The following is a 13,998-nucleotide window of genomic DNA, read 5'->3' on the forward strand; positions in this document are numbered from 1 at the left end:
GGTAAAGAAGACCAAACTGAGTTTCCGAGGAAACAAAGCAAGATGGCCACGGTTGGAGGACAAAATTGAACAGTGGGTTATTGAACAGAGAACCGCAGGTAGAAGCGTCTCTACTGTCTCTATTCGACTCAAAGCAACAGCGATCGCACGCGACATGGAGATCAACGACTTTCGAGGAGGTCCCTCTTGGTGCTTCCGTTTCATGAAAAGGCGGAATCTCTCTATCCGCACAAGAACCACTATGTCACAGCAACTGCCAAAGGATTACGAAGAAAAGCTGGCCATTTTCCATACCTACTGCAAGAACAAGATCAATGAACAGAAAATCCGACCAGAGCACATCACCAACATGGACGAGGTCCCCCTTACCTTTGATATCCCTGTAAACCGTACTGTCGAGAGAACAGGGACCAGTACGGTATCTATACGCACTACAGGAAACGAAAAGTCATCCTTCACTGTAGTTCTCGGTTGCCAGGCTAATGGCCAGAAACTACCACCCATGGTAATTTTCAAGAGGAAGACTCTGCCAAAAGAAAAGTTTCCGGTTGGCATCATCATCAAGGCTAACCCGAAGGGCTGGATGGACGAGGAGAAGATGAGTGAGTGGCTGAGAGAGGTTTACGTCAAGAGACCGGGTGGCTTTTTCCACGAATCTCCATCCCTATTGGTCTGTGACTCCATGCGCGCCCATCTGACAGATACTGTCAAAGCCCAAGTGAAGAAAACTAATTCGGTGCTTGCCATCATTCCGGGTGGATTAACCAAAGAACTGCAGCCACTAGATATAGGTGTCAACAGGTCGTTTAAAGTTAAACTGCGAGCTGCGTGGGAGCATTGGATGACAGAAGGCGAACACACATTCACCAACACAGGGAGGCAACGCCGGGCGAGTTACGCCACTATCTGCCAGTGGATCGTGGATGCCTGGGCGAAGGTATCAGTCACCAGTGTAATCCGAGCTTTCAAGAAGTCCGGAATTATCACTGAACAGCTAAGTACCGGTACCGATGACAGCAACGAGCCTGACTCGGATACTGATGAGAATGATGAGAGGGATACGGGCGTGCTTGATGCCGAAATCGCCCAATTGTTAAACTCAGACACTGAAGATGAAGAATTTGATGGATTTGCGGGAGAAGAATAAAGTGAAAAAGTGAGTGTCTGGTTTTGTACGGTATTCACCGGTAACTGAACAGTGTTAAGAGTTATTGAAGAATAAAGTGAAAAAGTGAGTGTCTGGTTTTGTATTTAATTGAACAGTGTTAAGAGTTATTGTTATAGACCATTTTATGGTTATTGCTAAAGAGTTGAATAAAATTTGACTTACAGTACCGCATCCGAGTTGTGTTTCATTAAATGCGCCTTATAATCCAGTGCGCCTTATAGTCCGATGCGCCTTATATATGGAAATATCCATTATATTAGCCGGTCGTTGCTAGTGCGCCTTATAATCCGGTGCGCCTTATCGTCCGAAAAATACGGTAAATATTTTTTTTTAAAGCAAAATATAAATGAGAGATTTGGGGTCTTTTTGACCCCATGTTTCTATTACAAGGGATGCTTTCATTCTTTGTAATATGAATAAAAGTAATAAAAATAAAAATAAAGAGATAGTGTAAAAATAAAAAGTTAAATAAATAAGAAAAAATTAAAAGCACCCCATCCATCTGTGCTGACGCGCAGAAGTGAATGCATAGGTATGTCGCGCAAGCATATGTAACCGGTGTTCAAACCACACAGCGAGAGCAATAATTCTAGCACAAGGCCTTCACTGTAACTCTTATGCCCCATACACGTGGTCGGACATTCCGACAACAAAATCCATCGGATTTTTTCCGATGGATGTTGGCTCAAACTTGTCTTGCATATACACGGTCGCACAAAGTTGTCGGAAAATCCGATTGTTCTGAACGCGGTGACGTAGAACGCATACAACGGGACTATAAATGGGATAGTAGCCAATAGCTTTCGTCTGGTAATTTATTCTGAGCATGCGTGGCACTTTGTCCGTCAGAATTGTCTTCACACGTTCGTAAATTCCGACAACATGATCCGATCGCACATTTTCCGTCAGAAAGTCCAACCGTGTGTACAGGTCATTAACCACTTGCCGACCGCCGCACGCCGATGTACGTCGGCAGAATGGCACGGGCAGGCATAAGCACATACATGTACGTCCTTTGCCTCCCGCGGGTCGGGGGCCCGATCGGGCCCCCGCCCGGTGCCTGCGGCGGTCGGTTTTCGTTCGGGAGCGATCCCGGACGAGGGGACGGCCATTCATTCATGGCCACCCCCTCGCGATCGCTCCCGACGAATGGAAATCCCCGGTGACATCACTTCCTCTCCTGTAATGTAAACACAGGAGAGGAAGTGATGTATTCTCTCCTCCGTGTCGGTATTTTTCGTTCCGACACGGAGGAGAGCGGATCAGTGAGTTGCACCAACACATCCCACACACAGTAGAACATGCCAGGCACACTCACACCCCCCCTTTACCCCCCGATCACCCCCTCAATTACCCCTGCCCCCCAGTCACAGTGACACCAATGTCATTTTTTTTTTTTTTTTTTTTGCATTGGTGTCATTTGTGACTGTAATAACTGTTAGGGCAGTTAGGGTTAGCCCCCTTTAGTTCTAATGTACCCCCCTAACCCCCCCAATAAAGGTTTAACCCCGTGATCACCCCCCGTCGCCAGTGTCACTAAGGCTGGGTTCACATTGCAGCGGTTTATGAGAACGAATGTGATTCGCACCGCACTGCAGTGCAAATCACATCCGATCTCTGTGCGATTCGAGTTCAGCCATTCGCCGCACCCGCCGCACCCGCCACACCCGCCGCACCCGCCGCAAATTCGCACGGGACCCTTTTTTTGGCCCGCAGCAGAATCGGATCGCATGGGTGTTCACACCATGCGATCCGAGTTTGCAGATCGCACTGCGATATGCGAACTGATCTGGGGGTGTCAGTAACATTTCACTGACACTCCCAGCAGTTCGCATAGGGCAGTGTGAACTGCCGCCGGGAGGCATGCGATGCGGGAACCCGCAGCGGATTCGCGGCGTTTCCGCATCGCTCCAGTGTGAACCCAGCCTAATAAGCGATCATTTTTCTGATCGCCGTATTAGTGTCACAGGTGACGCTAGTTAGGCAGGTAGGTATTTAGGTTCGCCGCAGCTTTTTATAGCGCTAGGGACCCCCATATACTACCGCATAAAGCCCCCTGATTGCCCCCTAGTTAACCCTTTCACCAGTGATCACCATATAACTGTTACAGGTGACGCTGGTTGGTTAGTTATTTTTTTATAGTTTCAGGGCACCCGCCATTTATTACCTAATAAAGGTTTAACCCCCTGATCACCCGGCAGGTGTCATTTGTGACTAATAACTGTTAGGGCAGTTAGGGTTAGCCCCCTTTAGTTCTAAGGTACCCCCCTAACCCCCCCAATAAAGGTTTAACCCCGTGATCACCCCCCGTCGCCAGTGTCACTAAGGCTGGGTTCACATTGCAGCGGTTTATGAGAACGGATGTGATTCGCACCGCACTGCAGTGCAAATCACATCCGATCTCTGTGCGATTCGAGTTCAGCTATACAGATAGTATGGCTGAATTCGTGTCGCACCCGCCGCACCCGCCGCAAACTCGCACGGGACCCTTTTTTTGGTCCGCAGCAGAATCGGATCGCATGGGTGTTCACACCATGCGATCCAAGTTTGCAGATCGCACTGCGATATGCGAACTGATCTGGGGGTGTCATTAACATTTCACTGACACTCCCAGCAGTTCGCATAGGGCAGTGTGAACTGCCGCCGGGAGGCATGCGATGCGGGAACCCGCCGCGCATTCGTGGCGTTCCCGCATCGCTCCAGTGTGAACCCAGCCTAATAAGCGATCGTTTTTCTGATCGCTGTATTAGTGTCACAGGTGACGCTAGTTAGGCAGGTAGGTATTTAGGTTCGCCGCAGCTTTTTATAGCGCCAGGGACCCCCATATACTACCGCATAAAGCCCCCTGATTGCCCCCTAGTTAACCCTTTCACCAGTGATCACCATATAACTGTTACAGGTGACGCTGGTTGGTTAGTTATTTTTTTATAGTTTCAGGGCACCCGCCATTTATTACCTAGTCTCACTAGTGTACCCCTAAATTTAGGGGTGTCTACTTTCTAAAATGGGGTCATTTGGGGGGGGGGGGTTTGTGCCATCTTGGCATTTTATGGCCTTCAAAACTGTAACGCCCTTAGAAAGCCTGAAGGCGGTGCTTGGTTTTTGGGGCCCCGTACGCGGCTAGGCTCCCAAAAAGTCCCACATATGTGGTATCCCCGTACTCAGGAGAAGCAGCAGAATTTATTTTGGGGTGTCATTTCACATATGCCCATGGCATGCGTGAGCAATATATCATTTAGTGACAACTTTGTGAAAAAAAAAAAAAGTTTGTAATTTTCCCGCAACTTGTGGCAAAATATAAAATATTCCATGGACTCAACATGCCTCTCAGCAAATAGCTTGGGGTGTCTACTTTCTAAAATGGGGTCATTTGTGGGGGTTTTGTGCCATCTTGGCATTTTATGGCCTTCAAAACTGTAATAGGTAGTGAGAAGTGAACTCAAAAAATTACGCCCTTAGAAAGCCTGAAGGCGGTGCTTGGTTTTCGGGGCCCCGTACGCGGCTAGGCTCCCAAAAAGTCCCACATATGTGGTATCCCCGTACTCAGGAGAAGCAGCAGAATTTATTTTGGGGTGTCATTTCACATATGCCCATGGCATGCATGAGCAATATATCATTTAGTGACAACTTTGTGAAAAAAAAAAAAAAAAAAAAAAAGTTTGTAATTTTCCCGCAACTTGTGGCAAAATATAAAATATTCCATGGACTCAACATGCCTCTCAGCAAATAGCTTGGGGTGTCTACTTTCTAAAATGGGGTCATTTGTGGGGGTTTTGTGCCATCTTGGCATTTTATGGCCTTCAAAACTGTAATAGGTAGTGAGGCGTGAAATCAAAAATTTACGCCCTTAGAAAGCCTGAAGGCGGTGCTTGGTTTTCGGGGCCCTGTACGCGGCTAGGCTCCCAAAAAGTCCCACATATGTGGTATCCCCGTACTCAGGAGAAGCAGCAGAATTTATTTTGGGGTGTCATTTCACATACGCCCATAGCATGTGTGAGCAATATATCATTTAGTGACAACTTTGTGTAAAAAAAAAAAAAAAATTTTTTTTTTGTCATTATTCAATCGCTTGAGGCAAAAAAATAAAATATTCAATGGGCTCAACATGCCTCTTATCAATTTCCTTAGGGGGTCTACTTTCCAAAATGGGGTCATTTGGGGGGGTTTTGTACTGCCCTGTCATTTTAGCACCTCAAGAAATGAGATAGGCAGTCGTAAACTAAAAGCTGCGTAAATTCCAGAAAACGTACCTTAGTTTGTAGATGTGACAACTTTTGCGCAAACCAATAAATATACAATTATTGACTTTTTTTTTACCAAAGACATGTGGCTGAATACATTTTGGCCTAAATGTATGACTAAAATTGAGTTTATTGGATTTTTCTAATAACAAAAAGTAGAAAATATCATTTTTTTTCAAAATTTGCGGTCTTTTTACGTTTATATCGCAAAAAATAAAAATCGCAGAGGCAATCAAATACCATCAAAAGAAAGCTCTATTTGTGGGAAGAAAAGGACGCAAATTTTGTTTGGGTACAACATTGCATGACCGCGCAATTACCAGTTAAAGCAGCGCAGTGCCAAAGTGTAAAAAGACCTCTGGTCATTTACCAGCAAAATGGTCCGGTCTGAAAGTGGTTAAGCCTCATACACACAATTGGATTTTCCACCAACAAAACCGTGTCTTTTGTCCAAATGGCTTTGGCCCAAACTTGTCTTGCAAACACACGGCCACACAATTGTTGGCCAGCAATTACGAACGTAGTGATGTACTACGTTGTTTTTCAGCTCTTTAGCTCCACTCTTTGGGCTCCTTCTGCTAATTTCATGTTAGCAGAAGTTTGATGAGTGTTGATTCGCACTTTTCATTTTGCACTTTTCATTTAGCACTTTTCAGTTTGTTTCTGAATGGCCGTTCGTCAACCAGCCATGTTGCGGAATCGGAGGAGATAACATGTTATTTATTATTGGCCTTGGAGTTATTGCATGGCCATTATTTTTTGGGTTGAATAATGATTTGATTTGGTATATTTTCTATATTTTTGAATGCATAGAATGCACTTTTTGGTTAAGTTCTAATTGCAGATAGCATATCTAATTTTATTTGTTTTCTTTTTTTAATGCACAATAAAATTGTGGAGAATAATACTTGGCTATGTGTTTTACATGGTGTTGGGAGTAGGCAGTTACATTTAAAAAATAGAATGTAAAATTAACAAGAGACACCTAATAACACATAATAATATTAAAATAATAAAAACAATAGTATAAAAATAAAACAGTCCAATTCCTGTAAATTCCAATACTAAAACAGCGCTAAATTAAGACAATGATCTTGTAAACAAAACCATTTATTTAGACTGTTTTATTTTTATACTATTGTTTTTATTATTTTAATTTATTTAAACGGCTGCTTAGTCTTTCCCTCTTATGGAGTTTACTTCACAGTAAATTAGAAGGGATATCTTATTATACTGCTGATTAATTGGGTGACTGATTTTGGTGCTGAGTGGTGTATTATAGGCCGTTAAATATACACCTTTTACTTCAATTTTTGATATAATAATATTATTCTTGATATTACTAGAAAAAAAAAGCCTTTGAAAAATTGTTTGCAATAACTACATCAGTATCACCAGCAGAGCAGCTTTATTATTATCCCATTAAAGAAAGAGCAGAATGTGCGCTGCATTTTGAGATTTCATAATTTGCCACGTCACGAATGTTAATTCTCCTTTACGAATGCTAGTTTACAAGACCGACTGCTTCTGGCTCGTCCTTACTTCCGAACATGCGTGTTTGTACTTTGGTCTTTTGTCTGATGGACTTGTGTATACACGCTCGGAAAATCCGACAACAGACATTTGTCCGCGTAAAATTTATGAACCTGCCCTCCAACATTAGTCCACGGAAAGTTGACCAACAATTGTCCAATGGAGCATACACACAGTCGGATTTTCCGCCAACAGCCTGTCATCACACATTTCCCCAAAATCCGATCGTGTGTATAAGGCTTAAGTGTCACCCGTGGAGATTTTTAAGTACTGCATTTTGCTGCCATTCCACGAGCGTGCACAATTTTAAAGCATGACATGTTAAGTATCTATTTACTCAGAATAACATCATCTTTCATGTTATATAAAGAATTGGGGAAAATATTTGGGGTTTTTTTTTATTTGTTTTTCTTAATATATTAACGTGTATTTTACCTTAAAAAATGCGTTTGAAAGACCGCTACGCAAATACTGTGTGACACAAAATATTGCAATGATTGCCATTTTATTTTCTAGGGTCTCTGATAAAAGATCTAATGTTTGGGGTTCTAAGTAATTTTCTAGCAAAAAATACTGATTTAAACTTTTAAACAAAAAGTTACAGAAAAGGCCTGGTCTTCAAGTGGTTAAAGAAACCTGAAATGACATCTGTAGCGAGAAGTTACAGAATTTTCCCGATGCCAAGACTAAAAACAGAGCTGCACATATAAAGTATAGAGGATAAAGATAATTTAAATCTTGCTTCTCTTGAAGACTATAAAACACTGATAAGTAGCTGTCTGACAGCATGCATTTTAGATTTATTGCATTCCAAGGGTGCAAATCCACTTTTATAATCTGGTATGATTTGGGTGTGAGCCACAGAATGAAATGTACATATACATCTTATATATTACTCAAAAGTACAAAGTATGGATATGAGGCTGCTGCAAGGTTGTTGCGGTGTCAGTCACAGTTCAAAAGCAGTAAACAATTTTTTAATATTTTTTTTATAAGAAGCATACCTTGGTTTGAACAAGTGAAGACCTCTGAGTTCGCATTTCTTGTATAATTGAATAAACACTAAAATTAACTGGAATAATCTATTACAGAGAAAGAAAGCAAAATTGTTAATTGTCATTCAGATATTCTTCTCAGCCCTTTTTTTGCATTTAATTTTCATACACAACGAAAGTTTTGTTAGGAATTCATTCATATGTATAGTACATAATTATTACGTTGTTACAAAAAATGTAATAACAAACATAAGATATTTATGCTAAAGCTCAAAGTGCCCAAAGTTTCATATTTCCTTGGACTACCATGCATCCCATTGGAAAGTTGCTACCCAGAAAGTGGACCTTCATAGGATGTAGATGAATGAATTGGGTTTGGTCACGTGGACTTGGGGGAGAAAATAAAATGATGAGAAGACTGCCCTTAAAGGGTAACTAAAGGCAAAACTTTTTTTTTTCTAGCAGGGATAACGCTGGATCAAGAGTCACGTGCAAGTGGTAAACCATTTTTTACCTTAATGTTTTTACCTTAATGTTAGGAATGCCATTTTTTACCTTAATGTTTTTACCTTAATGTTAGGAATGCCATTTTTTACCTTAATGTTTTTACCTTAATGTTAGGAATGCCATTTTTTACCTTAATGTTTTTACCTTAATGTTAGGAATGCATTAAAGTATAACTAAAGAATAGAGTAGAGAATGATTAGAACACCTGTTGGGTTTTTATTACTATCTGTGTCCCATTAGTGAGATTCACGTTCTCTTTTTGTCCTGTTTACCATTGTCATTGATAGTTAAAGTAAAAAAAAATCCCAAATTTTGGAATTTTTGACATCAGAATACTAGTTTAGGGGAAATCTTCCAATGGGGACACAAGTTCTGGTGACCTTGGAGATTCCCTCACTTTGGAGGGATTTCCACTCACTTCCTGTTTTGGCTATAGAACATGAAGTGACAGGAAATCTCCCCAATGGGACACAGATAACAAAAAAGTCAGGGGTTATAACCCACACTGTTACTCTATCCAAAATGAGAAAATAAGTTTTACCTTTAGTTACACTATAATATATATCCATTGCATGCTATAGATGTGTTGCATATTTGAATGCAAACCATTACTCTATAGTTCCTCGACATGCTGGTTCTTTGAAGTATTTTATCAGTACTGGATAATCCACAAGCAACCTAGGGAGCCTAGGACCTAAAGGATATCCAGGGGTCCAGCTCCAACCGTCAAGCTTCTGCAATAAGCCAGGAGGATAAAGCATTTGGTCAAATTTATGCACCTGCCTGTCACTTCACAAAGGCAGGATGTCAATATATGTAGATAATGACAGAGCATAAAAAATCACGTGATAAATAAAAAGCAATATGGGGAGCAGAAAATGCGGTCCCTAAGCGTTTCGACTGCAAAGTCTTCTACTGCCCCGTAGAAGACTTTTCAGTCGAAACGCGTAGGGCCAGCATTTTCTGCTCCTCATATTGCTTTTTATTTATCACATGATTTTTTATGCTCTATTATAATTTTTTATGGTGTTTTAAACTATTTTCAATAAACCTTCAGTGGTTGACCTATACTATGTGGAGCACTTCCATATGTTTGGCCTCTGATGAGCTTCCTTGGATTAATCCTTTCAAGATTGATTTTTGGTTGCCTATCCTACTTTGAGCCGCCAGCTTTGAATTGTGGATTTTGACCGTAGTAGACATGGATCCGATCCATATCGTGGGGGATACCATTCAGCTGGACATCCACCATCTTTGGCTATCACAGTCTCTCAAGCTTGCATGACGCATTGCTGTACGGTAGATGTGTCCAACATTCATGGTAAGAGTACCCACCCTCTTGTCTGCATGCTGTAGCAGTTTGATGCAAGATCTACTGTGTTTGAAAATTGTCGCTGGAAGATATAGCCCTCCAAAGTGGACAGATACTAATGGACATTTATTTTAAAGTCACTGCTGTCACCTTTTTCTTTTTAACACGATTTAGGATTTGGTACTCTTTGCACTTTTTCACCACCCTTTAGCGCTACATTTTATATTTGAATTTGAGGATGTCAGTATAAACAATGCAAATGGGGTGGCACCTTTCTGCCTTAATCTATCTTTGCAATTATATAAATTTTTGGTCTTCTTAAATGCAGGTTAATACTTTTGATTAAACAAGTTAAAAAATGGAAACATTTTTTGTTCATCAGCACAAAAAGTCTGCATGGTCATCAGCAAAATGATATAAGCTTGATAGGCACCATTTTCAAAGGCCTAATGACATAAGCAGATGGATGATTTGGAAACTGGTTGCTCAGGGAACATTTGGTATTGTCAAACAGATTTGCTACCACAAAACTGTGACTGTCACATGGATCATTTGAGACTATAACAACAAGTGCAACCTTTCCAGATGTTACACAGCCACACATCACATATGGACAAGATATGCAGCAGCTGTCACACACAACCATCCAGGCTATGACCTCATAGTTTATTCAGAAGCATTTTATTTATGTCTACAAAATACACATGACAGCAATCTTACCTCATCTTTCAGTAATCTCCAGATATAATCAATTGCACAGATAACGCCCGTTCGTCCACAGCCAGCACTAAAATAAAACAAAATATATACTGTAGATTCCACATTTAAATGTGTATTAGTATTTAGATAGTTAAACATAATTGTTTCTGTGTTTTGCAATTTTTAATTGTGGTATAATATGTAGTAATAGCAAAGTAACACTAGGTGGTACTATTGGTCTAGGGAACATGTTCATTGTACAAAGTTGCCATGAGCACTATATCTACATTTCTTTTAAAATGGTAATGCTCCCTAATTTGCATATAATGCAAATTAGTAAGCAGCAGATATAAAATATTACTACTAAAACTATAATCCTGCAGGCAGGTTAAAATATCCCTTTTTTCGAAAAGTTATTCTGAAAACTATGTTATCCGGTATAATAGGGCAACAAAATATAAAGCTGTTAAGGGTGCTAAATGGTTTAAATGTTGCTACCAGTGCCTCTAGCAGTGTTTTAGTTTGTTCTTACTTTTGTCAATGTCACTTTTGTTAGACAGCTTAGTCTGCATATAAATGTGGAGATAAATATAACCAATCTCATGCCTGTATACCCCTTATAGACCAGAGAAATGTTTACATCCCTGCTATGGGCCTATTTATTCAGACAAACTTTCTTATCAATTAGAGCCGGTTCACACAGCGGGCGATGCGAGGCGACACGACTCGCCTCGCCTCGCTCTCGCAAGTCGCCCCCATTCTGTACAATGGAACCGTTCTGAGAGGAGCGACTCGAGTCGCTCCGACTCAGAAAAAAGGTTCCTGTACTACTTTTGGGCGACCTCGGGGCGACTTGCATTGACTTCTATACAGAAGTCATCTGCAAGTTGCCGCCGAGGTCGCGGCAGGTCGCGGCGAGGCAAGTCGGAGTCGCCTCGCCTCGCCTGCAGTGTGAACCGGCCCTTAGGATAACAAAGTAATACATGTATTGTTTTTTTTTTTTTCTACATACAAAGCTTTCTTTTGGTGATATTGTCTTGCAATACTTTTTCTTTATTCAAGCCACAGACAAAAAAAATAACTCTTCCATTTTTTTTTCTAATTTGATCTGTATAAGTTAAAAAAAAATATTAATGTAGATAAAAAGTATACCTTTTATTATATAATTCATTATTTTTTAAAATGACTCCAAAATTATGATTAAGGTACAATGCATTGCTAAGCTATTTAAAAATGAAAATAAAAATGATATTTGTTTTTAGTTTTTCTTTGGCCTTAAAAAAATGAATGAACAAAATCAGTAAGAACAAAAGCATTTAAATATTAAACATTAGAAAAATAGAAAAAATAAATAAAAATCATCAGGTAAATAATAGCTAAAAGGCAAAGGCGTGGAGGTAAATAGGGCTGATTAAGATAAACCAAGGGTTAATAAATGGTTAAATAAAAGCAACGTTTAACTTTATTTTTTTACTTTTCAAGTTCCTTAACTGACATCATATGCAGAGCAAAGCTCATCCCTTTGATCTGTAGTTTAACCACATTTCCCGTGGAGCAATTTTGTTTTTTCATTTTTCATGCAGATGTTAAAGTCTGTATACTTTGGCTACAAGTTTACTTGAACCTCCCCAGAACATTTTTTTTTTTTGAAGACAGAAGCACTGTCAAATAAAGATGGTAGTTGAAATGTTTTAAAATTATAATATTGTGCAATATATTTTCAGGAAGGAAATATATCACTAGTGGAACCTCCTATCTTTTGCAGCCAAGGAAGCTGCCTTTGTTTGATCTGCACACACTGAACATGTAATTAGCTATGACACCAGCCATTTGATGGCTTTACAATTTGGTTGAGAACTGACATAAGCACATTGGTATTTGTAAAAGTCATTCAAGGCATGCCTTTAAAACTGTCAGATAGCTTGTTAAAACATTTTCTTTGTAATTATATTATATTTTCAGTTTGCTTATATTGCTTTGTAATTTCTTGGAAAATAATAAAAATTACAATATAAAAACAAAACAAAACAAAAAAAAGTGTTTTGGGAAACAGGTAAATCAGTGAGTTTAGTTTAAAATGAATTTTAAATAGATTTTACAAACAAAATTTACACCCCAATTTTTTGCACTACAGTATGTAAAAGATGAGGTTGTGTTGAGTAAATAAATACCAAATATGTCAAACCTAGACATAAACATCTCTCTCTCTCTCTCTTTATATATATATATATATACACACACACAGTTAATGTCAGGTTTCTGTGATGTAAAAAATTAAGACAAAGATAAATAATTTCAGAACTTTTTCCACCTTTAATGTGGCCTAAAAACTGTGCAATTCAGTTTAACAAATTGAAATCTTTTAGGTGGAGGGAAGTAAAAATACTAAACTAAAATAATATGGTTGCATAAGCGTGCACACCCTTAAACTAATAGTTTGTTGAAGCAACTTTTTATTTTATTACAGCACTCAGTCTTTTTTGGGTATGAGTCTATCAGCATGGCACATCTTGATTTGGCAATATTTGCCCATTCTTCTTTGCAAAAACATTCCAAATCTGTTAGTTTGCAAGGGCATCTCCTGTACACATCCCTCTTCAGATCAACCCACATATTTTCAAATCTAAATCAGGTCTGGGCTCTGGCTGGGCCATTCCAAAACTTTAATTTCCTGACAGACTCCATGGCAGCCTACGTATTGGTTAATCCCACCTCTCCTACCTCATAGGACCCCACTCCCATAAATCTTTGCTTCTAGTCAGAGACCACGTTCCTTTTTTGTCCTCCTCCTAGGACCAAGGTGTTTTACCTTATGAAGTTTGGATACAGGCCGGCTGGTTTGTGCACGAATTTCAGGATGGCGGTTCTTTCTGGAAGCCCAAGTTCCCAGCTATTAGCAGGGTGGGCACGGGCGATTTTATTGCGATGCCATGAAGAGCTTACTATCCAGCCATTGGCTGGCAAGCGGCAATTTGGCCAAACGTCCTTGCTATTAGCAGGAGGCCCCCCCCATTTATGATGCCCCGGGTGCTCTATGAGTACTTCAAGCTCCCAGTACCAGGTCGGATCATGTGTGCGGTGACTGGTAATGTATACACATTTTATCTCTATGGCAGCAGTTTTTGTGTGTTTTGTACCGTCTTTTTTGTCTGGTGGTCTTCCTGGTTATGGCGCTGGGATGCTCCTGCATTCCAACTCGCTGCTTCCTGCTTCGATCTGCGCAGCTGCCGAGTCTCGATTGAGATCGAGGCTTGGTTGCACAGGCGCGGTCGGGGCGTGATGGCGGTGGCCGCGCATGCGCGCAGGCGTTGTACGGCGGCGTCAGTCTCGGCGCAAGTACGCTGTGGGCGCGATTACGTCATCACTCGGCGGCAGATTCAAATAACTGTCAGAGACAGCTATTTGATTGGGATGCTTTTGAACTCAGGCTGTTGATCCCGGTGTCTGCTTCTCTGTTTCTCAAGGTATGTCTCTTTTTTCCTATGGTCAGTTGTGTCTACCTTGTATTATATACTCTGCAAGCAATGTGTTTTGTTTTTACTA

General features: G+C 40.5%; 1 protein-coding gene across 1 annotated transcript in view; it reads right to left on the minus strand.

The window, feature by feature from the left end:
• Positions 1-13,998, minus strand: part of PTPN22 (protein tyrosine phosphatase non-receptor type 22) — a 195,492-nt gene that overhangs the window by 44,397 nt on the left and 137,097 nt on the right. The window contains exons 9-10 of the mRNA XM_077481564.1: positions 10,477-10,543; positions 7,947-8,024 (exon numbers count right to left, since the gene is read on the minus strand). Of these exons, the coding sequence (XP_077337690.1) occupies positions 7,947-8,024; positions 10,477-10,543 (145 nt within the window). The remainder of the gene's footprint in view (positions 1-7,946; positions 8,025-10,476; positions 10,544-13,998) is intronic.

The sequence above is a fragment of the Lithobates pipiens genome, unplaced genomic scaffold, assembly GCF_037356315.1.
Source record: "Lithobates pipiens isolate NorthernLeopardFrog02 unplaced genomic scaffold, aLitPip1_a1.2 Scaffold_16, whole genome shotgun sequence".
NCBI classification, from domain to species: Eukaryota; Metazoa; Chordata; class Amphibia; order Anura; family Ranidae; genus Lithobates; species Lithobates pipiens.